The sequence below is a fragment of the Blennius ocellaris genome, assembly GCF_963422515.1.
Source record: "Blennius ocellaris genome assembly, chromosome: 7".
NCBI classification, from domain to species: domain Eukaryota; kingdom Metazoa; phylum Chordata; class Actinopteri; order Blenniiformes; family Blenniidae; genus Blennius; species Blennius ocellaris.
The window spans coordinates 24,100,337-24,127,716 of NC_137656.1; the positions used below are offsets into that span (position 1 = coordinate 24,100,337).

At 41.4% G+C, this 27,380-nt stretch overlaps 1 protein-coding gene across 1 annotated transcript in view; it reads right to left on the reverse strand.

The window, feature by feature from the left end:
- Positions 1 to 27,380, reverse strand: part of galnt9 (polypeptide N-acetylgalactosaminyltransferase 9) — a 106,020-nt gene that overhangs the window by 46,117 nt on the left and 32,523 nt on the right. The window contains exons 3-5 of the mRNA XM_080498914.1: positions 25,669 to 25,835; positions 15,018 to 15,192; positions 1,743 to 1,940 (exon numbers count right to left, since the gene is read on the reverse strand). Coding sequence (XP_080355040.1) covers positions 1,743 to 1,940; positions 15,018 to 15,192; positions 25,669 to 25,835 — 540 coding nt within the window. The remainder of the gene's footprint in view (positions 1 to 1,742; positions 1,941 to 15,017; positions 15,193 to 25,668; positions 25,836 to 27,380) is intronic.

Sequence of the window (27,380 nt, forward strand, 5' to 3'; positions counted from 1 at the left end):
CACAGTGTTCCTTATGACTGTATGTAGGCTATGCTCACACAGACAGGTGGCCCACAACTCACACACTCCCTGCTTGCTCCACTCGAGGGTTTTACCACTTCTCTTATCTGGAGCTGAAGTTGTGTTTGTTGCTCAGAGCTGTTTGCGTTTCCTTTCAGTTTACTAAATACCTGCTGCAGGATCCTAATGCGTGCTTCCAAAACGGGCCAATTTAAACATTTAAAAGCAATTATGTGATTATTTACTCATAAAATGTCAATGGCACAAGGACATGGTGTGTGTGTGTGTGAATCCATCGGCAGGCAAAACAAAAAGACGGAATTGACCTGGGACAAATTAGCTCGGTCCGCATATCCCATCGAAGAGATTCAGTTGTGAAGCTGCATGGCGTGCAGACACCAACAATGTAACAATTTGGCTCATTTTAAAAGTAGGCAAGCCAATAACGTTATAATATTGTTCAGATAGGGATCTAAAAATTTTATTTGAACGGTTGCACAGAGAAGGCTGATGCTCTTGCAGAGATGTGGCCCTGCGAGTACAATCCACATGTCAGCTTAAAAAATAACATGCCTTTCCTCAAACATCCCAACGGCATGTTTTCATCAGTCGATGTCTCAACGTGACTCATTCACCACAGTGAAAATGTAGATATTTTGTTCTTCATCTTGAGGGTTTGAACGTATTCATCTCCACTTCTTCAGTCTCACTGATGCATCTTTGAACCGGAACAAAGACAAAGGCAGACGAACTAATCTTGACCCCGGCTCCTCCCCCCACTGTGGAGGATTGATATTTATGTTCTCTTCGTATGCAAGGGTATGTTCTCAATTTTCACGATTCGATACAGTTGCTGTAAAATTGCTGTGGCAACAAATCGGGCCCCCAGAAACATCCGCAATCCTCTAACCCCATGAATAATGGAGCAGATGAAACCCAAAAGCTAAGCTCCCTCATGTTGGCTCGGACTCCCGCACTTTCTTTGGCTCCGTCACGTTGAAACAAACAGCCGCACTGCTCCGGTTTCTCCTTGTGAAGCAGCATGTGAAATCTTCAAAGTCAACTTTAAGGGCTTTTGACTGTCCATGACTACCACGTAGTGTGCCGATGCGGAAAAGATGTCAGAGATGGTACGGCACCAGCTCTTAGTCATCAAGACTCTCCATAAACGCACTTTAAAACAACATACACTACAAAGAGCGCCCGGTCCAAAGGTCTTTTGTAGACAGTGACACCACAACCGTCACCGATCAGGTAAAACGCTTCAACAGTTTCATCTCACGACCACAGATAAAACGTTCAGTTTAACTACTTCAACCTTGTAGTTACTGATATCATAAAGTGTCTTGGCCAGGCAGAAGAGAATTGGATCATTTAAATAAGATACTGCTCTTTTGTTGTCTGTTAAATCACAATATGATTTTCACGAGAGGGCCATGCAACCAGTTCTCGGATTGTGTACAAATAAATCACAAGCTTGTGCAGGCTCCTTGTTCCTATTCAAGTCACTAATGACACCACATCACCCCGGCCTCATGATCCTGCATCAAAATGAAGATATTCCACACGGTAATTACAAAGCTTTCTCCAGGCAGGCTTTGTGTGTTTTGAGTGCTGCATCTGACTACAGAGCACCTGAGTTAGATGGCTCCACACATGAATAAGTCATATCCCGAGGCTATCCATATTTCATCAAACATCCTCATCTATAATGGACGGCGTTCACCAGCCGAGGCCCTCACCTGATAGGCGCCGTCTCATCGCCCTTGTCCAGCCACTCCTGCGGAGGGATGATGTACATACACCACAGACCCCAGTTGTAGCCGTGGGCGGCGTTCGCGTACTGCTGCACTTCAAACGTGTTGTACTTGATGTTGTCGATGGCGGGCAGGATGATTCGGGTGTGATCCTCCTTCATCCGGGTCAGAATGGGTTCAGCCCTTTGGATGAGAACAGAGGCAGAAGTTAAGAGCTGACTTACAGAATTAGGTATGCAGAGGCCACATTGTACATTTGCATTAGGTGAATGAAGAGTGAGAGGAGAGCAGTGCTGCTCCGGGGCCAAACAATAGAGCCGAGCATATTCTCATTCTGGCCTGGAGAGATTTGAGGTATTAATATTGCAACAATTACGGTCAAGAATGACCCAATGGATAATGTAACTGAATGAAAATGTAAAGCTGTGAAATGTGCTGAAGAATCAACTAAATATTCTTTTGCGGCATGCAAAAAAAAAGAAAAAAGGAAAGATATTCAGTTGAGATCCCAAAAACAATGCCTGGAGCGGCAATGAACAACTGCACACATTATCTCAACTGTCACTCTGCCTGCATTTACATGGATTTCCAGTGGAAATGCAGCCTGTCAAATAAGCATTTATTCAACACTCAACACAGTTTCCGGGATCCGCTTTCCTCCCAGCCGTTCGTGACGCGAGAGGTCTCGCAAAGTGAATTTTCCATGAAACAACAAGAAAATATTATATTTGATTTCTATTGCTCATGAAAACAAAATGTCAAAATGTGACACTTCTCCCCCTGCGAGAGGCTGGATAAGAAGTAGAACCTGATGGAGCAAAACACATCAGGTGAGCAGAGAGTCGACGTCAGCACCGGGGAAAACTATCCACTCTGCGACAGCCTGCCTCGCTCTTTGTCCCCCGGCGTTCGCTTCAGGGCTGCTTTGTCGAGCACACATTAAATGGAGAACACGTACTTGCAGAACATTTCAAGGCTAGAAGAGGCTCTTAATAAGTTAGTTACAACTAAAGAGTTTAATGGCGAGTCGCCTGCTGTGACTGAGGCTCCAGGATATCTGTGAGCCCCGGTACAACTGAACCCAACAACCTTTCACTTTTACCCATTCCAATCGAGATCAAAGACAAATGAAAGACTTTTAAAACACTCTTGTTTTTTTTAGGTTTTGGACTACTTCCTTCAACTACTTAATACACTTTAGGTTAAATCCCTATAATACCTAATTATGCACACTGGCATCCAACTGCTATTAATACTGTTTTCACAAAGAAAAAAAAACAGGTTTTATTTTGCTTAAGCTTGTGCGAGCAGTTTAAATATGATGACACAATAATTAGTAATATACACAGTATTTTGGTTTATGAGAGAAATCTTTCCATGCCCAGATGTAACAGCAGCTGGTGCAGAAAGATCTGTGAAATTGTTCATCAGCATTGTTTTTGCTCACAATTAGCTTTCTTGTTGTTCTCGTTCCTCAACTTATCGCCAGCCTCTTTCTAATGCTCAGTTTATATTTTGTACCATTCATTCCATGAGTCCATGAGTCAGTCGAACATGGTTCCGTCAAGTGCTTTCTGGGTCTCTGTACCAATATATCTTGATATAAAAGTCACTTCTAAATAACAGCCACATGAGGTTGTTGCAGTGATGCTGAGCTGGATTAAAGTACATTCTGAGACGTTTGAGATATTCTGCTCATCTGTCTTTTACAAAGGATGATCCAGGCTATGATAAAGGCCAGACCGTCAAAAGCAACTGCAGTTAAATCTGAACTTTTCCAATGAAGGCCCAGCTTTATGTCAGAGCTGCTTTACTGCATCACAGAATTTGTTTGATGATGTGTGAGAACTGTGCAACCACTCATTAATTTGTCAACCAGCCTTGTTTTAATCCAAGTTAAAGTATCAGGGGAGTTGTAGCACGTCACTATGAAGAGCCATAATCTGTATATACGTCTGAAGAGACTCCAGCAGGAGACCAGTCTGACAATGACTTGTTTTCATTAAGGGAATGATGAAATGTTTTGGGCTTTTGCATTTTCTTCTGTAGCTTTTGCACAGTCTTGACAAGGCCAGTCAAACATAATGACCGTGGGCCAAAACAGTCTCGCTCCGATCTGGCTCGCTAAACAACCAAGCAAATGGTTTTAAAAGAAAATAATGGTGTTTTTAAATGAATTTCCTTTGACGTTCCAATGTATTTTGCACCAACAGGTCTGATCTTTGGTAGTAATTGTTTGGTTATGTGAAAATATCACATACTGATAAACATTTTTATCAGTTATGCTTTGTATCACAATATAGAAACACTTTCCAGTTTTAATTTAAAGGTTATTCCTGTGCTATTTCAATGGCCTGGCCCAGTAAAAAGGAATTTTGACAGCCCTGACTCTATCCTTCTGGCTGAATATACCTCTGACAAAATATGTATCTATTATTGCTTTAACCACAGTGCATATTCAATGGGAAGGAATTGAGCTTTTCATTACAATTAAGTACAGTACTTTCACTAAAACATCAAGCACCAAAATGTGTGTCTTAGTTAAAATTGTTAGTATTTTTAAAACTCGTTCTATTGGTTTTCTTACATCAAATTACATCATTGGCTTGACAGAGAAAACTAAGACTCCTCATGTACCTGCAGGCATGATTTTGGAATGTGAAGCGCTGCACAAGCACACACACAACATGCAGAATTCAAAGAAAAATGCCTCAACTCGCTCGCGCTGTGATTTAACAGTGTTAATCACTACACCAGCATGCTACCTTGAAATATTGACGGATATATCTAATTATACACTTACACAGGGGTATAACTATCAACAATCATGACATCCACACAGACGAAACCTTCCAATTATTCATAAATTTTTTTTCCAATTATTCATAAAAATTAACTAATTAATCAACCTGTGATGCTTCAGTCTCATGGTTTGTGTGATGGTTTCCTTTAATCAGAGCCACATGCTGTGAAGTCCCGGATATTTTAAACCTTGGTGAAGGCGTGTACGGTCTGGAGATCTATATGGTTCAGGGTGCTTCTGGCTACATTTTCATAATCTCCTCATGCTGAGAGATCTTCTCCACCATATCTTCAAAGCAACTTCACATGCTCACATGAGATGCTTCTAAATTTAAAAAGAAAAAAAAAAGCAGGCTGTCATTATAGCATGATAAATGTATCTCTCCAGAAAACTCCCCCGCTCCAACTTTCCATTTCCCCACCCACTGGCTGTCTCTCTTAGTGTCTTTGCCCTGATTCCTGTTGTGTTCTCCCTCCGCACCCATCATGTTCTCTTTAAAAAGTGAGACCCATTCATCTTCCGAAAGCAAAGTGACTACTTATCACATGAAGGTAAGGGACAGAACGTACGGAGGAAACAGATATAGGATCAAATGTTTTGGGGAGATGTTGGTAGAGATCGGGTCTGTGCTTCAAAAAGTCATAGAGGCTTAGTATTACAGTCTGTATTGCAGTCTGTTACTCTGAGGGATCAAGAGTGTCTCTTGTCTTTATTCCAATGCTGAATCAGCGTTTTGGTTTCTTCAAGGCTGGCCAGTGTTATAGTGGCAAGCACGGACAAAATACCCCTGGTTTGAGGAGGGGACGGGGGGTCGTTTCTCTTTCTGTGTGGGTGGTTTTATTTTCTAGATACGCTGTTTTCCTCCTCCAGACTACAAACATGCATTTGAGATTAATCGGTGACTGGAGACCTGCCCAAATCTGAAAATGTGAATGAATGTTTGTCTTTCATCATTTTCAAGTGAAAACTTTAAGCTTCTGTTGCATTTTGGCTCTTTGTTCTGGCTCTTGCCACAAACAGCAATGGGAGTCTATAAAAACTGCTTCCAGAGAGCAACTAATCTAAATAAATTAAAACGCACCACTCTCCGTCGCCATGTAAACAGGGATTATGTAGCTCCTCTGAAGCATGGAGCGGTGCACATATACAGTCAATATTTTACTTCTGCACAGTTTAAAATCAATAATAGTAGTTTTCTTGCGAGGAGATTACCAACGACAATGGAGGATTTCAGATTGTTTGAGCTGCTCGCTCTTTTGAAATTGACGGCACTTCAATAAAGTACTTCACCACCATGTGTATTGGGGAGCCTGCAGTGAGCCGCAGTGGTAAGCAGCCATTCTTATATTTAAAATGTCTGCATGTAAAGCTTTTCAAAAATGGAACACAAAAACGGTGCCACTGAGCATTTAAAAGATAAAGTGGTATAGAAGACGTGTGAACCATTTCCGCCATTAGGCAGTCGCTTCAAACATGTTCTGCCAACTTGTCGCTGAGGCCCTGTTTATGTGACAATGTTTTCAAATGATAACTGCTCATTTTTGTTTTTGGTGTCTGTGTACACAACAGTGGAGCTCGCAGTCAATGGAAAAACCAGTTTGTTTGTTTTTTTTTTAAAAGAAAGCTCACAAGTTGGAATTTTTTGAAAACACAACTTTAAAAAAAAAAAAAGTTCCTGCTCTGTCTCCATCTTTGTGTATACTATGACGGAAAATGCTTCTTTTTGAAAACTCCCTGTCTACGTAGAACCTATGAAAAAAAGGCACGTTTTGTGAAACACTGCTCCTGTGTATGTTCACCACGGCCATAGTTAATAGTTTTTCTGCACATATGCTGAGAGATGGACAGTAACAATGTTTGCCTCCAGAGTGTCATGACTCCCAGTCTATATTGTCCCTGGACTTGGTGGTTTTATACTGTAGTTGAGAGTCACCTGGAATAGCAATCCAACTTGGTCCTCTGTCAATACGAATGTCTGTGTACTCGCCATTCTACATGTCGAGGGCGTATTGTTCTCCGCGCATGTTCCAAAAGCAACCAACTGCATCGTTTTTAACATTTCTGTCATTTCAGTGTAAATGGACATTGTTTTCAAAATGTTGCCATGGAAACGTGGATATTTTCTGAAACAAAAGCGATGCGTTGTCACTTGAAACACAACCATGTAAACAGGGCCTGAGATGACATGAAACACTCCAAAATTAAGAGTGAATATTCAGCTTTTACCGAATGGAGGTATTCAGTACCTCCATTCTACCTCTTTAAGAGGTAGAATGGAGGTACTGAATCTTTAAGAGGTAGAATCTCCTCTGTTGTTCCCCTTTGCTAGGAGAAAGTCTTGCACAGTGGATTTGTACAATTCTTGAAGATTTTCGTCTGGGAATCCCACACTCAAGGTCAAGACTTTGTACATGATGGCTAAAATTTGCTTCTTTTTTTTTTTCTCCCGACCACAGGAGGTTTGATCTTTGCACTGCTACGAGTGGCCACTTTGAGGGAAAGTGCAAGGTTGAATGGCATCACCCTGTTCATCCATCTTCTCCACCTGGGGCTGGAGCCTGTCCTGGCAGGCACTGAGGGGGAGACAGGGCACACCCTTGACATGTCACCAGGGATAACTCAGAGGGACACACACAATCACACCAAGGGCTAATTTAAAGTCTAGAGTAAAGACAGAATTGGACCCCCCCCCCCAGACACAATCAAGGGAAAACATGCAAGCAGAGGTGGCCCGAGAAGCTTTACAGTGAGGCGGCAGCACCAACTGCTGCACCATCATACGGCTCATGGGCCTGTCCAGATGTCCTAATAAATCCAAGGTTATAACGCACCTCCATGCTGTTTGTGTCCTCCATTAAGCTTATGTCATAACAGATTTCAGAGGGACTGAAAAGGCGCCACATTGACGCTGGCTACCTTCATCTGACTGAAAGGGAAGAGTGCCAGCCGTGACTAACGCAGACAGCCACACTGTGACCGCCAATAAAAATGCACTAATTTCACAGTTTTATGCAAGTGTCTCGAGAGAGCACGACACAATAAATCATTTTGCTGATTAACGTGTACAAAGAAACACAAAACAATCCCTATAAGCAGGTGTATTCATGTTGAGCTATAGCCTCATATTGAAGATATATAGAGGAGTTCGTATCCACTGCATATTCTCTTTGAAGCAAAAACAACAAGGTAAATCCGACAGTTGATTCTGAAAAGAATGAATTGCCTCTGAAAATTAATGGGCTGCTTCAAAGCTGTCTCTTAAATGAGTGTTTCACTCAATGAGTCATTTGAAAAGGACAGAAGGTACAAACGTTGCTGCTTTTAAGCCCACATAAAAAGTGAAGGAAAGGCATTTCTTCAACTATGACCATTGCATTTTAATAAAACTGCCTTGGTGAGCTCAAATGCTCCATTCTCCCACAGCAAGCTGCTATTATACCAACATTTTCTGTTGTTTTCCCGGCTTCCTCCCCATAGCCAGCAGCATCTGCAGCTTCAGAATCCTCAAAGCTGATAAGACACGCTCAGGAAAAACAAGACGCATCTGGCTTTGACAGACGAGTCATTGCACTTCCTGTATCTGCCATTTCATCTGCATAAGACTGAGTGCGTTGTTCACCCGCGTTGGGCCGAATCATCCTCACTTCCATACAACAATGGGACTTCTCCTCCTTCCTGCGATGACTCATCTAATATTGTGAATACATTCTAACAACGTCCGTGGCCGTTCGCCCCACCACCCCAAATCTCATTTTCACACATAAGAAGACTCCACCTTTGATTTATTAACTCTTTGTACCCGACTGTTTGTCTTTCATAAGAGCCTCGGCCTGTGTGGAGCTTCACATCTGCTAACGCAAACATTCAGAGTTGAACAAACAGAACGGCGTGTCACACGTCAGGATGAATATCATCGCGCAGTCTCTGTTTATATCTGTTCCATTCAACTGAGATGATATCTCACTATACCTCCCTTTGTCCAGGGCTCATGTAAAAACCCTGCAGCTTCCATTTTTTATTTAAATTTTACAGATTAATGGATCTCAAATCTGGAATGACTCTCAAGCAGGGAATTATCAGATAATGGGATCTAACTACGCCCAGAATTATGCCCCGAGAGCAGCAGGGCCCTCGGTGCCTAAAATAAAACCTCCTTTAATTCTGCATCGGACTTAATGCAGCAGAACGCGCCAGCTCGCCCTGCAGTAGAACACATTATTTTGGTCCCTTGTAGATTTCTGAAAAGATGCTAAAAGAATGTATGTGTGAGTAAGAGCAAAACAGGAAAAGCAAATTGAAGAGTTGATCTGACTACATGGAACGTTAACTCCACCTTCAATACCATAACTGACATGATCGCGTTGTAATTTCTTGCCAATGTAACACTGTTATATTACATTTTTATACCGATGTTACATTGAGACAATGTTAAAATATTCTGCTCATCGGGGTAGCCATCATGCTATGCATAAGAAATACAACTACTTTTCCATTAATACCTTTTTACAATCTTACTGAATAGTTAAGATAAACTACTATGACATCAGGTTTAATAGTACGAGTCTGATGGTAGATTTGTCGGAATGTTACTAAAATGTACTTCCCCCTTGTCTGGGTTATTGTATTCATTGATGTTGTATATTTTTGACTTTTTCAGTCACCTGATCATCACATTAGGATAAACAGTTTTACTGTGAGTATATAATTAGATGCACATATAAACCGAATATAACATAAATGCATCTAAACCGTTGATACATATACATTTTTCGCATGATATCATTTGAGATTGGTTTGTGTTTTTGAATTTCCATTATCTTGCAACAAACTAATGTACGTTAGAAATGTTTCATTGTCTAATTCTCACTATTAGTTCAAATATGATTAACGGAAGGTAAAGAATCCAAAATGGTCCATGTCAGTGTGTTGAATTACTACTAATAAAAGGCTATAAACAAGGCTTTTGCTGTACTACATCCTGTTATAGATGATGAATGATATTTAGATAAACTAATATTAACTTTAGTAACTTTGGAAACAGCATATTTTTAACATTGCGACATAGTGCTGAAGACTCATAAATATAAATAATAACTGACAAACCATGCTGACTATTTGCACCACTTAGACTGTGTTCATAACTGTGTGGTGTTTGATGTGGTACGATTAAAATTAAATGTGATTGTTGCATTAGTGATTTGTGAATGTGTGAATGATCACATCTGGACCTTGATGTGAAGATAACCAAGTTAATTTAAAAAGCAAGTCTCAGTTCAAGAAAAATGTGACCAAATGCAGGATGTGGTGCACATCTGCAACAGACTGCATGTAATGAATGATTTTCTGTCACTGTCATATTATCTTAAGTCTGTAGATTACTTATCAGCTTGTGAAAAACCTCACCACGATAATTCAATCCAGATAGCAGTGCATGTATCCCAGCAGACGTCAATAAATTACAAGTGACGCAGCTGAACATACATTGCAAAAGCTTTCGTACATGTGTTGTGTTTGTATGTCTTGATATATTGTTTAAAAAAAGAAATCCGACGTGAGGACAAAGTGCAAACTTTTCTTTTTGTTCAACCTTTCCATTAGCCCAAGGAACAAAGCATGAGTGCCTTGAACAAAACGTACTCTGACAATGTTATGCGACTCTATTCAGACAGTTGTAAAGTCTTCAAATGAATTCTGACAGAGCAGATTTGGGTTTGCACTGTATGCTTAATGCAGAATCTAAGTTTTCGGAGCCTCGAGCCATCTTTAAGCACATTAAATCTTTAAATGTGCAGCCGTCTGCAGTGCTTCCACTTGGCTGTTACACAGAGCAGCTCAGACATGTATATGTAGAACACATATTAATGATTTTGGCCGGTCTCCTGCGCCACATAAAAGATGCAGAATTCAAAAGAAGGCCAAGGTATCCACGCAGAATTTCAATTCATTACAATGTCTGGGCTTGTTTCTGAAGTGGATAGTTTGCTCCAGAAGCATAAACTTGGAAAGGATTCTTACAGTGCAAAGTTAGACTCCACACTACTTCTGAATGCGTTCGCTGAAGACGTGGGTGACATGATACAAAAGTAAAGGCAGCTGAAATTCATGTGTTCTCTGTGATTTTGGAGGTCTGCCTGGCCTGTGCTCTCTGAAGCACTCAGTATGGCTGCAGCCTTCTTTCTCATCTTCAGACAGATATAAACACCAAGCTGCTGCCAGACGCTGTGAGCAAGAGGAAAAACATGATTTACTTTCCTTGAAAAAATATGTCCTCTGCCTTCAAAATCTCCAAAATGTATGTACTATTGAATTTGATATGATACCACAGTATCTGCAAGGCATGAAGAGATGGGGTGCCTTGATATGAGCCAAGAAACTTATATCTAATATGAATGTGACAAATATTACATATTTCATAATTACATGAGGTGCAGGATGATTTTATTTCCACCTCAACTTCAATTAATTCCTCCAGTTTGTCTTGGATACAGTCGCCAGGTCACATGACAGCAGATCATTCAACATTCATCAAAGTGTTGCTTTCTGAAGCATGTGTTTCATTACACCCTCCCAACAATCTTATCTTCAAGCACACACTCAGCAAGGAGCAGCTGCTGCACTGCTAATCATTAATCGTTAATAACCTGAGATTGCAACTGTGCAGTGGCTTCACAATCCAAATAAATACCAATTTTCCTGCGCCTCCCTCTGCAGCCACATGGCTAAAGCGAGGCAGTTTCAAACGCACTCTCATTTCCTGCCATCAGTCCCGTTTATTTATGTGGCTTACAGATGAAAATGGCTCCTGTTTGGGTCACAATGGACAGCAGCTGTCTTCAACGATGGATAGTTATGAAGAACTCGGGGAGAAGGACCGAACATTTAGCTGATGCAATACCACATTAACGACAGGCAACAATTTCACATCCTCATATAAAAGCAGAGCAAAGCCGTGAAAATCCGGCTCCATCACTCCTCTGGTGGAAACCGCTCGCTTCATAATTCCTCATAAACCAACATGGTCTGCAGGAATGGAAAGCGGCTCTCCAGTTTAATACAATTATGCTTGCTTTAACAGTAAAGCGAATTGGCGATACATTTCAGCTGCAAAACATACAGCACCCCTGGGGGCACACCAAGCCAATGAATAACCGCGCTGCAGCTGAGAGCTGGCAGCATTGTCTCTGGCTCAGTGTGCTCAGGCAGCATGTACAAGGTCATTGAGGGAGATTCACCACAACATCTACAGGAACCATCCATCTCACTTATCACTGTATGTGCCGCGGTGAATAATCGTATTAAGATAAATGACATTTGCCCACAAAGAGAAAGTGTAGATACCGTAAGTGAATTTATCTGAATAAAAGGTGCAGGAGTGTTTATGTGCAGGTGGTAGATAATAAATGCATACATAAAGAGATACATAGAGAAATCTTAACAATAAGCTTCTTAAAGATGTCTGTCATCTACTCCTCCTGTTACATCCTTGTACCCAGCAGCTACTTGCAGAAAAATCACAGGGATCCTGCTCTACTTTTCAATGATTCCTGTAAATAAAACCTCACACAAAAGCAAATCTGAGGCAGCACAGAAAAACAGAAAGGAAGAAAGAAAATATGGCTGCAGGTAGTCAAAGGAAGATCGGGGTGATATGTGTGGATGAGAGTGTGTGTGGTGGCGTGGTGGTGGGGGCGGTGGGGAGCAAAGAAGACAGGTGAAAGCAAAGAAAAACAAAATCATAGGAAAGCAGCAGGTGAGTTAACTCAAAGGAAATATGCCGACACGGCCTCAGCGTGTGGAAGAGTGAAGATGGTGAGCGTGATTACAGCTGAGCTGGGGAAACCAATATGGATGTGAGAGGGTTATGTGGGGGCACAGAAAGTAATGCCTATTTCAGAGACAGAACAGATGGGGGAACCAATGAGGGAGCCACTGGGGCATCAATTATCATCGGTAATGCACCTAGGAAGCCATGCCACTTCCTGCCTCAGTGCTGCTTGTCAGCAAGGTGTACCGGCTTGCAAAGCCTCCAGGCCTGTAGCTCCCATTCAAGTCATCAAAACAGCATGCAACACCTCCCCCCCCATCAAGGCTCATCAAATCATTAGTTTGTTACAGTCACATGCTCACAAATTCATGGCAGTATGTTCTTACCCCAAGTGCACCCTGATATTTCATCCATGTATAATTTATTTTAAAAAATGTTGCCCTTATCATGCAGTTTATAAATTAGGATTTGTGATTTATTTGGTGTTATACCAAAATGACATCACAGTACATGTGAAGGTTTGTCCCAAAGCGTACTGAATTCCCACTCACTGTGAAGTACAAAATGTGGTACAGGAGGATCATGAAGTATAATGGTTTAAACCACCAAACAAAGAACGAGGAGAAGCTGTGGTTGGTCACACAGTGGTGGAGTGGTGGACTCTTCAGGACCTCACGTCACTGAATCAGATGAAGCTTTATAGAGATCGACAGATTAAAGAAAGAAGCTCTAGCATAAATTATCTTGCAAATGGTTAGCCAGATGGGATTGATGTGGTTTGTTGACATTGCTATGCAGATTGTGTGGTAAAGACTGCGTGGCATATTAAGCTACGTGTTGCTGTAATGCCGGCACAGTAACAAAAAAGCGTTATGGTTTTTTCCTTGGGACACTTCTATTGATTTCAGACAGGCCATGGACATGGAAACAGCTTCTTTCACTCTATCGTGAGCTCAAGGTGCCACTTCCATTACTGCTTGGTTATTCTGTCATATTTAGTGATAAAAGCAAACATCTAACATGAAATAGTTGGCGACAACTGCATCGATTTACTACTTTAAAAATGAGATTACACTTTGCCAGACTAGCTGTCTTTAAAATTGGCCTGGGACACTTGAGCGTTGGTGAATGGATTAGTCCCTGACCTGACCATTGCAGGACAAACTCTTTCTATTGCAGCAGAAATTTGGTGCAAGTCTAAAATAAAAGTCAAGTTTTAAACGAGGTCAAACCTGTAGAGAGTTTGCCAAACTTTAGTATCATCATAGTGAACCAAAGGAAAACAGTTCTTATCGTATATGATATGAACGCCGACTTGTAACGAGAACAGCGGCCACACTTACTGAATAATTCCCTTCAATGATAGAATTTCTCTAAAACATGGCATAAAATGTAAAAGGTTATCAGTTATTAGAACAGCTAAAATCTGCAAACCTCAGTGTGTTAACTCCGTCAGTCACAACGACGAGAAAGCTGAGTACAAACCAGATCAAGACACTGTATTTATGATTGTAGCTCACAAGCCTTGATCTATGACTAAAGTAGGATTTAGAGGGCACAACTCAGTGCTTCTGAGTTTTGATTTTATTTGTATTCATATTGACTCTGTATTCAAGACGACACCTTGAATTGTTAGATACCCAGGCGCCGACTCCACTTTCCATTTCTCTCAGCATAATACATGTACAGTGTGTTATGAATCCATTGGATTTATAAAAGGCTCAACATGGATTGTTCAGTTTTCCTCTCACAAGAGAGACCAGTGTTGACTGTGGAGGCGTGGCCATGATGTCTGATTATTTCATTTGACTGAAATAGTGTCGAGGCTGAGGCAAAAGTTGTCGTTCATCCAAATAATGTAATCAAATATGATAGATTTCCAGCATTCTAGGCAGAGTTTCACTCAGAGCCGCTGGTGAACATGATTAGAACACAAACGCCCCTCCTTGCTATCCCCCTCCATCTCTCTTCTTCCTTCATCCCTGCTTGTCCGCACGGCGCCTCCCGCAGGCACCATCCCAGGGAACAAAAGCTGCACTTCCTCTTCAAACACCGACAGCGTGACAGCCTCAAATTAGGTGCCAATTACATCTGTTTGAGTGACTTGTTTGCTGGTAAACTTAAGCAGCAGGCAGACATTGGACTGAGACCCCCAGAAGTAATTTCATATCACAAAATGAGCCCTGAGCCCACAAGTAAAATAATGTTGAAATGCCCAACATTTAAACTCCCTCTTTAATTACACTCACGATCCCCTTTCACAGTGTTTGGCTCTCTCACTTGTCATAAGTGTGTGTGTGTGTGTGTGTGTGTGTGTGTGTGTGTGTGTGTGTGTGTGTGTGTGCGAGACAGGTAGTGTCATTTTAATTGGGTTGTCTTTTTATTCAGCTCTAACCAAAGCCCATTACTCACAATTTAAAAGGAAGAGCAAGAGAGGAAAGCTTATTAACGATAAACCCCCACTAATAATAAGGGTCATTCTGCAGAAAAGACTGCTGTCTCACTGGGAACTTCGCCTGGCGCCGTATCAAAACGCTTGGATCAGGCTGCAGTGAATATTTAAATGATTCTAATCTCACTCAACGCCCCTCGGTACAGAAAAAAAAATGAGAAGCAAAGAAGCGAGGCAAAGGTGAGAGAGGACAGAGAAACAGCTGAGACCTTGTCCTGTAAAACATGACCTTTCTCTTACCAGCCAGTGTTAAACTCGACGTGGGCATCAAAGAAGCCGACGACAGGAGCCGTGGCGGCGTTCCAGCCGTGTATTCTGGCTCGGATTAGGCCCTCCCGCTTGCTGTTCCTCACAATCTTTACCAGGCCGGGGTAGCGTTTGTTCACATACTGGTCCAAGTTGAATTTCAGCTCGACTGGAAGACAACAGATTAGAACAGAAATCCTTCTTTAAATGACAGCGTGAGAACATCGACAGGACAGCTGTGTTCAACGATAAAGCCTGTCTAAATGAAAAAGAAAAAAAAACAGAACCCAATTAAATGATTTTTGTCCTTACTATTCTCCGCCCAGGCAAAAAGTGAACAGTGTCTGAGTAACCTGAACACCTTTAAACTCATAAAGCAACATGATGGCATTTGTGGAACTTGTATTTTCTCTTCGATTCACTCTGCTGTCGACATACCTCATCACAGTAGAAATGAAATAAACTGAATTCCACTGGTATGTTGTCAGCTTCACTTCATCCATATGTGAATGTTTGTCATTTCTCTACCGATTCACATGGCCATTTTCTCTTGTCATTTGAAGGACACCAATGCAGAGTTTTTCTGTTGAAATATTTAAGATCCACAATAACTTTGGGGAAAGATAAAGAACAAAGTTACAACCTGATTCTCAAAGACTTGATCCTTGTAATAGAGGAGGATTTTATTCTGAGCTACATGCTAAACATGATGATGGCATTTAAAGTTCCTCTGCCAGAATCTGCACAGGACATTTAGCACCCAATGTTAGTTGTTGATGTACGTCTCTAATATGTTGTCAATACGTTTATGAAGGAAATTCGTCATTACACTCGTAAAGACACGTATTTCTGGCATTTATATTTCTCGGAAAACCTCCGGGTTTGTTGACGTCTTACCATCACGGAAACTCCCCAAGATTCCCGAGGCACTGTGCGGACAAGATCTCGTTTGTACACTCGATCTCGTGAGATCTCGACTCGCACTGGAAAAACGATTACCGGTCAGTTTTGCAACATTAGGTACGACGATTCTTGTGGCTTGAAAACTCTTTCTTTGAGAAAGTCTGGTCTTTTTTGGGCTGAATCGGTCAAATTCTGATATTTTTGCTGGCGCTGCTGCAACGTCATCTTTCATATCCCAGACACCCTTGCGGCAGTTTACCGAAGATGACGCCAATTGGCAAAACATACGCACAGTTTAATGGTGATAAAGTCCAGTTTGTTGGTAAACAAAGCGACTTTGGTGTGATCGATTTGGGGAACTGTGGGTTGGAAATGAGTGGTGATGGTCTTGGTGTTTTGGTTTATTCTCTGTGCAGAAGTGACACCTTTTATATTTTAAATATCTTTTTTCTCCTAGAGTTACTTTAAAATTGTGCTCAATTAAATTTTTGATAATTTTCCAAAGTAATATGTGTCTGCATACCTAGAATGACTCCCTTGAAGTGAAAAAGACCATGTGAAAGTGTTGAAAAGCTGAATAATATGACTCCTGTAATAAGTACTCATATCGGTACTCGGTATTGGCAAGTAGAGAAGTAAAGTTTTGTACTTGTTCTCTTCCTCTACAAAAGTGGCATCAGTACATCCCAAATAAATACTCTGTTGACAGCGACTTCAAAACTGCTGAGCCATTTGAGAGCGTCTTCACAGACCTTTTAAAACCTCTTATTGACCCAGTGTCGTGAGGCCAGTGTGCTGGAGCGTCATCTGAAACCTGAAGGCTTGGCTGAGGCTGAGAAAGATCAGTCCAGCTGAGTGGGACCTGAATAGTGTGCATACATCATAACTGTAGTTCATCTTGTGTGACCCACAATATGACGCAAATGTGGGACACACACTCCTTCGCTCGTCTGCCTTGCAGGCGACATGGACACAGTTTAAGATATGAAGAAATGATGGCCAGCTCATATACATTTAATGTTAATATTGTAATATATCAATTACATTTTTGCACGATCGAAGCATTTTGACCACAAAAGGTCAAGTGTCCCTTTTTTCCTTTCAACTGAACCAACGTGCAAGATTAATACTCATCAGAGGCTTGTTGTCGTGGGTTAAATTATACACATTGTTCACCAGTTTTTTTTTGACACGGCTGATTCTCAATTTTCCAAAATAACATTGCTTGCTAAATCACACTGTGGGCTGTTCAGTCTCGGAGGATAAGCAGCCGTCTCTGACCCACTTCTCGAGAGTGTGCAATGACACGCCAGCATTTTACAGCAAATGACTGTTAAAATAACTTATATTTACTTATGTAAAGTTTGTCACAAAACTTGATGCATTCGCTACCGTGCCCTGAGAGAATAGCTGCTCTTCTCATTATAAATAATGGTCTTGACCTGAACAGTTTTTAGCTTGTGTGTATGGTGCAGCACGGTTTTAACCCAGTCTGTCACTTTCACTTAGAGAAATCCAGTCATATGACTGTAACACATTCGTAAATACACAGTGAAAGAAAATAATGAGGAATCTGTTGTTTTGGTTTGGCTTTTTTTTTTTTTTTACTCATTTGTTTTTTATTTCTTAGAAAATAGCACCATCTAAAGAGGTTAGATTTAACTTTTTGACCCTGTGGCGACTTGGAAGAATCATTCCCACATAAACAAGCAGCATTTATTTGATTAAGTCTGCATGAGACAATGTTGAAGGTTACAATAAACTCCGCAGTGCAGTCTTACTCTCGAATGCATTCGCCTGCTGATGACTTTATTTATTCGAGCTGCATTATAAGATCGTCTCTCCTCCGCTCTCTCAGACGAGCTTGGCATTCATCACTGGAAACAAAGTTTACTGGGTAAACAGCCAGTTGTGCAAATTGCTGTCTGTTTTTTTGGGAGGATGGATGGCTGTTTGAGCTTCTCCTCTGGGTTACTGCTGAGTGTTCCACTTTCTGAGGGGGGAGATTAATAAGGATGCTCGTGGCACACCAGCTCTGAACAGCATCCACACCTAGCTTCTGACTTTGGCTGGCGACATAAATCAGCCAGTGAAAGTATGAAAAAAAAAAAAAAAAAAAGGCAGACTAATCCCCCGTCGGTGTGATTGAGGAGACGCAGTGACTGGAAGGACTGTCAGGAGTCTTTTTTCCAGCTGAAGGTCTGAACATAGAGAGGGTGAATTTAGAAGCACTGACCCTTGAACAAAGCAGGAGTCGACATTTGACACTGAATTAAAGAAACCACTTGGTCAGGGGAATTTCTTTATGTCTATTTTCTTGTGTCTGATGGTTCTGTCTCTATTTTATTGGTACATTCATGGAGCACCAAAGGTTGGTATGGATTCACTGGCCAGCTGACAACAGAACGTCTTAATAGGATTGATAAGCTTTTATCATGTCAGAATGTGTCTGTGTATATTTCAGTGCTAAAAATGCAGTCTATTCTGGTCTTCTGTGTGTCGAGGCGGTGAATGAGCCAAAGGTGACTGATAGTGCAGAGTGTTTCTGGACTTCTGGAAGGGCCTATACGAGTTTCCAATTATAAGTCCATTTACAAATGTCCTCCGACACAAACTTACCCTGTTGAGTTATCGTAACATTACATGTCACATGTTTATGTGAAGGAGGTGAAGAATGAGAGAGTGGATAGCCAAATTTAGACAGAGTTTACACCAGAACGTTTCAGGTGAAAATGGATCGTTTTTGCATTTTTATTTCAGAAATAGTAAAAGCAATGTAGCATGCCAGACCACGAGTTGGCACTGTTGGTTGTTTTTCTAATCAAACACACAAACATGCCTGCAGAGAACTTAACGCCATAAACATTAACAGTGGGAGTCCATGGACATTCATATAGACAGACCACAAATTTGTATTGTCATTACAAGTGACTCTCAACTAGGAAACTACCATGAGAATATGGACTGAGATTCACAATACTCTGAAGGTTGCCATTGTTGTTATTGTTCATTTACTTGTGCAGAAGAACTACTTAATACAGACACATGAGCAAGAACAGCTTCCACCGTCTACACGGAGGTGGAGCCTAAACCTTTTTCAAAAACGTGCATTTTTCCCTGTGTTTATGTTTTTTGCAATTTTAAAAAGGTCCACCTCGGGATCTGTTTTCAAAAAGTGGCTTTTTCATTTGCTTCAAGTACCGCTATGTAAACAAACACCAAAAACAGAAGATATGCGTTTTCCTTTGACAATGGTGTCATGAAAACAGGGCCTTAAAGAAAATGCATTTCAATCATCAAATGGGCAATAACTTCTCATTCACTGGTTAGAAATCAGTTGTTACCGTCTCTTCTTCAGTCATGAATTTGCTAATTAATAATCAATTTTTTGTTGTTAGATAAAACGATACTGGGTTATACAAAAAGCTCGTCAAAGTTTTAAAACTGAAATACCTCTCACTTTTTAGCGATGGCATACGATCAGTATAGATACAAATATATAAATAGACAGATCCTCTCATATACTTTGTAGTAAAAATCACAAAGAGTTGCATAAAAATGCATAAAATACTAAACTAATTCATGAGCAATTAGATTAATCTCCATTGTGATTCAGATCAGTCACTGCTGGGAGTCACTGCTTCGGGCCTCTTTGAACAACTAACCACCTTTGCAGTTGAAAAGCTGTTGCACTCATCGCAGGTTTTGAACCGTGCAATGAGACTTCAGTCTGCCCTGCAGCGAAAATACAATACAACAATACAAGCTACTACAGTGTGATAATCACTAGGCTTTGCTGGGAAGGAGAAAAGTTATGGGACTCCCTCTGATCCAAGCAAATAAAATGTTGGATTGCATCCATGGCAGGAGAGTTATAGAGCAGGGAATACATTTTAAAGGACTGGCAGCACAACATAGCAGAGGATAAATTACTATCCATCAAACTATGAATTCAATGAATACATATACGACTCCTCTGGCACCAGGGATTATGAATGCTACTCTGTAAAAGAGAGACAGTGGGGTTACTGCGCACCTTCTGTTGTTCTTAATTGTGGTTATAGCCTTATAATTTACATACACATGGTATCATCCAACCACTGACTGACTGACTGGCCTTTCACTGACTTTTCGGCTTCTGTTTCAAGTCAGATCAGCTGCAGCACTTCAATCAGTTGTGATTTTGTCTGCTATAGTAGATGTATTCCTGCTACACAAATTGCAGATCACGTTCCTCCAACTGTGGATTTATGGACTTGTCTGAGGTGCAGTTGCAGAACCTAGTAGGAAATTGATTGTCTTCATTGATCAGCAGAAAACAAGTGTAGTTATCAGACGAGTAAAGCAGCTCACAGCGAACATTGTGACAGCGACCATATTATACAGGTGGAAAAACATGCATCAAACACTAAAACTCCAAACCAGATAGAACAACTCCTCATGATTAGTACCAAGATGCTGTTTCTGCACACGACAGCAGCTCTTTACTGTGAACTTTTTTGGCTGCTTTGTGGGGATAATTTGTGTATCAGCACGTCAGCCAGGTCAGCTACCGCTTGTGCATTTACTGCAAACAGAACAGCAGTAAATTAGTTTGTCCTGTAAAGTGGTGCATGTGGATTCCTCTTCCCCGAACCTGCTCTTCAAATCATCTGCTTTAATAGTTCTCCACTCAACATAAAGCTTAATTCTCTTGGCATAACTGAGAGGTAAATAACCACCCGAGACAAAAGGGTAAACCACAGCGCCATTATTTGGCTTGTGGCTCATCTTCTCATGGCTTTCCTTTGTGCTTTGAACCCTCTGTTCAATGTTTTCATGAAAGAGTTTGAATGATTGCAATTGCGGTGCTGTAGCACAGTAGTTCAAAGTGTAGCTTATGAGGAAGGACTCCAGGTTGTTTCTGGCTTCAAGGCCATTTCAGAAGGCCTTTACATGTATCTATGGATGCATTTATCCTACAATCCAAACGCATGCTTGGTGTCTCCCTATTGTGTGTGTAGCCCACTTCCTCTATGTGTGCATTGATGGTCTTCCGACCTGGAATTCACTTGAGCTCCCTGCATACTTGCTAAAACAGGTCTAACAGATTGTTTTAATCAGATTTACCTCATGGATGAATAACGTCGACGAGAGTTTAACTATCGGTCCTTTTACACGTGTTTCAGGTGAAAATGCATCGTTTCTGGTTTTTGTTTCAGAAAAGTTGTCATGTTGGTGCTGCTGTTCATTCTTGCAACGAAACCACACACAGAGAACATTATGCTATAAACATTAGCAATGGCGAGTACACCGACATTGGTATGGACAGAAGAACAAGTTGGATCGTTATTACTGTAAACTATAAAATGATCCAATACCCACTATAAAACTACAATATGGACTGAGAGTCATGGAAGCCACTATGTTTGTTATTTGTTTATCTGCTCTCGCATGTGCCGAAGAACCATTTACCACCGGCATGGTGTGCATCCGCGATAGCAGCATTTCTGCTGTCTCCATGGCGACGGAGTCCGATCGTTTTCAAACAGTTCCACTATTTCGAACCCAAAACACAATGGAAGCTTTTGCGTTTTCACTTCGAAAATATTTTGGGGAAAAAAAAGGTTCACCCTGCTGTGCAACAGGACCCTAAAACTATCTGCCCGTGTGTGCACTACCATGTTGGACAAAAAGAAATAGCCTGCAGCGCTAATGAGCAAATCATCTAGTCATGAGCTTTAATCAGACTTAATGTATGCAATGTTTAAAGTAATTTTTATCCACTTGGAATTAACATTACTACAAGCTGTACTCAACTGGTACTTGGTTTATTTCCTGTTTTCATTATATGAATCATTAAGTTATCAATTTGGTGGTGGTATTTGCTGGAATCGAATCCTGTAGGGCTCATTAAGTCTTTCCTTGCTGCTAAAATTATGAACAACAACGAGCCGCGGTCGTCCTGGCTGACACACACAGCCAAAACTCATCAACGGGAAATGGGGATTTTAGCCGGGACCTGCTGGAGCCGCAGCCGAGAATAAACTTCTCAGCGACCAATAAATGTCACCGGCTGTCCTCACGAAGAAAACGTGTTGCAGCAACAAGGCAAACATGCTTCGTGTGCGTGATTCATTATGCCAGGAGTGTGTATGACGGCACCTTCACTCATTTCACTGAGCCTTGTTTAAACAAGGGAGGACAGACCGAGTCATCCAGAAAAGGTCATGCAGTCTCGCTTGCATGTTAATTGTCTATGTCATGGCAGCGCGGCTCCCAAGAAACCGCTCACGCATCTGCACAAATCCTCATCAGTGTTGGTAAACGTACAGTAAGAGCAGCCGGCAGAAGTGATAAGGACCTGAACGTGACCTTTCAGTGACAATGCGCCCCAAAAAAAATGGACGGTGCAAAACACCTCGCAGTTCATGTGGCGCCACGTCGGCAAACTCATGTTCACAACTCATACATCCCTTTAAATCTATCACTTTTACACAACTTTGATCCGACCGTTCTGATGAGTTTCCATGCCTGGAGTGGTGTTACGACAATTTGCATGAATCTCCAGGGTTTAATTAGCGGGAATAGTTTGCAAACTTTATGATTTCAATATCGGGACAATCAACTTGAGCTACTCTTTGAATACATTACATAAAGAACATGACGTGTTACAACTAGGCTCTGATTATCCTGTTTTGAAATCCTTTTCTCTTTTCTGAAAATAAGATTTTCTTTACTGTGTGCCAGGGCTTGATTGGTCTTCCTTTGGCTCCCTTGCTTTTTGTCCATGCAGGTACCTGGTGGGCAGGGCTGATCCGCACAACTGGATGAATGAGGCTCGTCTCCCAGGAGTGTGAATGAGTCTGATTAGTCCACTTGGAGTTTTGTCAGTTTTGTCTGACTGGATGTTGCTGCTGCAGCTGGTCGCCGGCCACCATGGCTGTTATTCTGGATGTGTTAAAGGCAACACAACACTGTCACACTGATAGAACTGTTTAATGCTGGGTTTTTTTGTATTTGTACTCATTGTTAAGAGTTTAATTTCGTGGGTACCATGTTAACACAGTGTTTCTCCTGTTTGAACAGCTTTGTAAGGTCACCAAATGGTTAACTTCTGGTCTTTAGTACTGTGCTGGTATTTCCATGAAACTTGTGCTGTGATATCTTGCAGGTTATGTGAACCAATGAGCTTCCTGGTCAGTGTATTTCATCAGAATCCTGTGGATCAAGGCCTGTGTATAGAAAGAGGGATGTTTACGTAAGTGAGAACTTTCTGCAACACCTTCGATTTTTCCTGCTGAAGTCCTTTATCAAGGATACAGTCTTTCACCGTAGGAGCACTGTGGTATGTCTGCAAATTGCTGGAGTCCTTTGTCTCTGAAGAACTGTGAATGTGTACATTATTGTTAAGCCTGCTGACGGTTTTGAAGTGTGTTCTCATACTCATGTTTGCTCTCAATCCGTTTGAGGTTGAATTTTCAAGGCAAAGTGTGCACTTGTGTTAGATAAACAAATATACTTGATGCATATCTCACTACGGCTGTTACATTGTCTCCCACTAATTTACACATTTCTAAACCACGATTCTTGCATTCTTTGGGGATTTCAGCACTGTTGTTTCTTGCCTGAATGATTTCTTTGTATACTTCATATTTTCTATAATGTTTTAATATGTACCCGCGCCCCTTCACATCAACACCCAAACATGTAGATTGGATGAATCAGAAGCCAGATGAAAAAGAGACACCCAGCTTCTTTTTGTTTTTTCACTTCTGCTTCATAGTGCAGGTTTTGGGACCACAAACCAAAATAAGAAAACAGGAAGCTGAAGCGTGGTAAAACAGAGTGGAGCTGAAGGGAATTGCTGGAAGATAACTCCTAATGGATTCATCAAGGCAAGAAATACCTTTGGTCTCAGACACACAGCTGTTCTCAACTTTCTTACCAACTTAAAATATTAATTACACGAGCTTTGATGTATCCCTGAGCTTTCTCACCTTTTCTTCATAATCGCACTTGCTCCGAGCCCTGAAATATTTCAATGAGGTTTTCATCGGTAGAAGTTTTGTTTACTCTCAGAGCCTAAAAGGAGTTTCACACTACACCCCTGCTACAATAACATTTTATAGGCTAAAGGGGAGGTGGAAACTAAAATTGAATACTGAACATATCGCAGTCTTTAAAATGAAAATAGGGTTGTTTTTCAAAAAAACGTATCGCGGGAAGCACACAGCAAGAGTCCTGCCGATATAATGAGTGGAGGGGTCGACTTCCATTTCTGCCTGTTCGCTGTCTTTTAATGGCCCTTTTTTTTTTTTAATGGTCGGCAGTTAGAGCCTCAGTGGGGAGCGGAGACGTGCCAGCGGTGACTCCTGCCTCGGCCTTCTTTCAGTATGTTATTTATGCACCCTTTTCCTCTGCCAGCCTGAGGGAGGCAGGCTTGTTACTATGTGCCAAGTGAAGGAGGGCCAAGTGTGGTCTGGAATCTAGTTCATTGTCCCTCGCTCTCCGAGCAGGAAAGCTTTTGGGATGTGGAGCCGAGCATTGTCAGCTGCTGTGGGCGTCGCGCTGTAGACGCGACTGAAGGGTTTGCCCACGTCACCATGGCGACAGTAGTACGCAGCAGTTTAGAGAAGGACAAGACAAATCCCATCCCCTCGCCGTCCTTCTTTTTTTTAAGTTATTTTAAAGTGCCGACCTTCAGGGGGTTCTCCATCTCTTCAACTCGGACTCACAAAACCAAGCACACACCAACGAAACACACAGACAAAACTATGCACAGAAACTTTAACATAAAAGGAGGGATGGCCCTCGGGGGAGTGGATTAAAAGAAAGAACAAAAACCTACCCTATTTGTTTACAGTCCCTGAAATCACCTTCAGTGAGAAGACAAAACACTATGAAGACAGTGAAGTCTCCACAGAACAGGAAGGCATCCAGCATCAGACAGTGATAAACTGCAGTCTTATCATTATGTCTGAGATGACTCAGCTCGAGATAAGAACATGATTACGCACAGTGCAATAAGGAAACAATCAGAAAGATAGGGGATCAAATCAACACTGGAACATGCAAGATCACAGTTAACGCGATCATTTATTTTGTGAAGGGTTTTTTAAATGACTTCAAAAGTCAAGATCAGCAGAGATGGTAGTAGATGCATGAAGGTGGTGTTATTAAACTTGCACATGAATGCTACTAGCCCCTTGTCTGTGTATATTTATGGAATTTGATACATTTTTGGGGTTTGTTTAAATCCTTTCTCAAACTTACTTCACCATGAAAGGTTGACTTTTGTTGAGGATTCCCTGCTTGCAGCTTCAGGTCCAGTTTACACAACACCATGTCCAATGTGTTTTCATTTGAGAAAAGTTTCACATTCATACGGCAACGTTTTTAAAATGATGGCCGTTTCCACCGAAATGGTGGAAATGAGTTTAGTGCCGTTGGTTGTTTTTGTAATTAAACCACACACATGTGCGTGCAGAGACAATACGCTGTAGCCATTAACAATGGCAAGCACATGGATATTTGTATAGACACATGTGAAGTCGGATTGCTATTACGGTAACTGTCAACTATAAAGCTACCAAGTCCCAGGAGAATATAGACTGGGAGTCATGACACTATGAATGCCGCCATTGCTGTTATTGTCCATCTATTTACCACAGACGTGGTTCACATGTACCGTTGTTGTGTTAACGTACTACCAAAACGAGTTTTCGGTTTACACTTGAAAACGGAGTCTTAAAGGCCTCACCACTGTCGCTGTTGTCGTCCACCAGGATGATCTCCTTGAGCAGGTGGGCGGGTGTGTGGTTGACCACGCTGTGGACGGAGCGCAGGATCACCGACAGGGCCTCGTTCACGAAGATGAAGACCACGGAGATCTGAGGGAGGTCCTCTGTGTACGTCAGCTGCTTACACCTGAGAGAGATGGAAGAATGTTATCCAGTGCTGAAAGACTTTCTGAACCGTGTCCAACCAAGTATGCATAATGCTTGAGTTGACTTGTCATACGGCGCCGTAAGACGGAAGGCTTTGCGACTTGCTTCCAAGAACTCCTGGAGGAGTCGTGGAGCTGGCTGAAAGACCTCCGTGCGACCCTCCTCCCCAGTCAGACAGCAGAAGCGTGAACCCTTCTCACCGCCGACAGTTTGACTTGTCACAGCGAGAAAGGCACAGGTGGAACGAATGATATTAATGACGGCTCCGTTCCATTCAGGAGTGCTGGGAGACGGGCACACCTGGGGTAAATGGGTCGCAGCCAGAGCTAAAGTGATTAGGCACTCCTGTCTGAAAAGTCAAACTGTTCACACAGGAAGGCGTGCGAGATGGACACGTTGGGAAATCAGCTATAATTCTCCTCCGCTTGTTGCAGCATCAAACATATTTTTCTTGACTGGATCAAATATTCACTGACATGTTCTTGAGCGTCTCCCCATGGTACTAACAACCATATGTCTCATCAGAAAACAAAGACGTATGTGTATATATATATATATATATATATATATGTCCTGAATTACATTTCTTTAGAACACTAAACAAGAAAGGCAGAAAAGAAATAAATAGCACTCTTCTATTTCATGTATGGGCTAGTTTTTATTTGATGATGAAACTCCAGCTCACAGACAGGCTTGTTCCCCGCTGCAGAGTGACTGGCTCTGCAGTAATGAAAGCATGTGCTCATAAAAAAGTGAATTCCAGCAGAGTCGAGACTTTTTTTTTTGTACAAGTTTGACATGTTCCTGACCAAGTAGCTTGAAAGAACCTGTCATGCCCGTTCATATCCAGAAGCAAAATGTCTCAATTTCAGACTTGATGCCAAAAGTGATTAGATTTTTTTCTTCCTTTTTTTTTCAGAAAAGAATGTGTTGCGAGAGTAATGCTGAAATAAAAATACATTATCAGAAAAAGAGGAGCTTAATGTATTTCTGACCACCTTATAGTGCTGCACTATGTAATAATGGTGCAATATGTAAAAATGTAACACATGTTCAAACCATTATGTAATAATCAATAATAATAATAATAATAATAATAATAATAATAATAATAATAAAGTCTCCCAAAGAAGACAGGATAGCGTGAGGTTTATGTGGAAGCTGGGCAGACCCATAATGATGGAGGTGTAATATGTGATCAGGCTCGTTATGTGAAAGTCGCCTGTGAATGTGTGTAAGCATGACCCGAGAGGGAACAGAGAGACAGATCTATCAGTTGGCGACACATCCACTGTGTATGTAAATGGATGACAGCCAATGTGGGGCGTCACTGCATGTCTGTCATCTGTGTTAAATATATAGAATGCATGATATGGGTCTGTCATGATCCCACTTAGAATATAAAAAGTTTGCAATAATTCTGATCAGGAAATTGTACTTTGCAAATAATAACTACCTTTGTACATCTACATGATATATACTTTTGTCAAACAATGTTCCAGTCTGGAATGACTCAATCAAACCA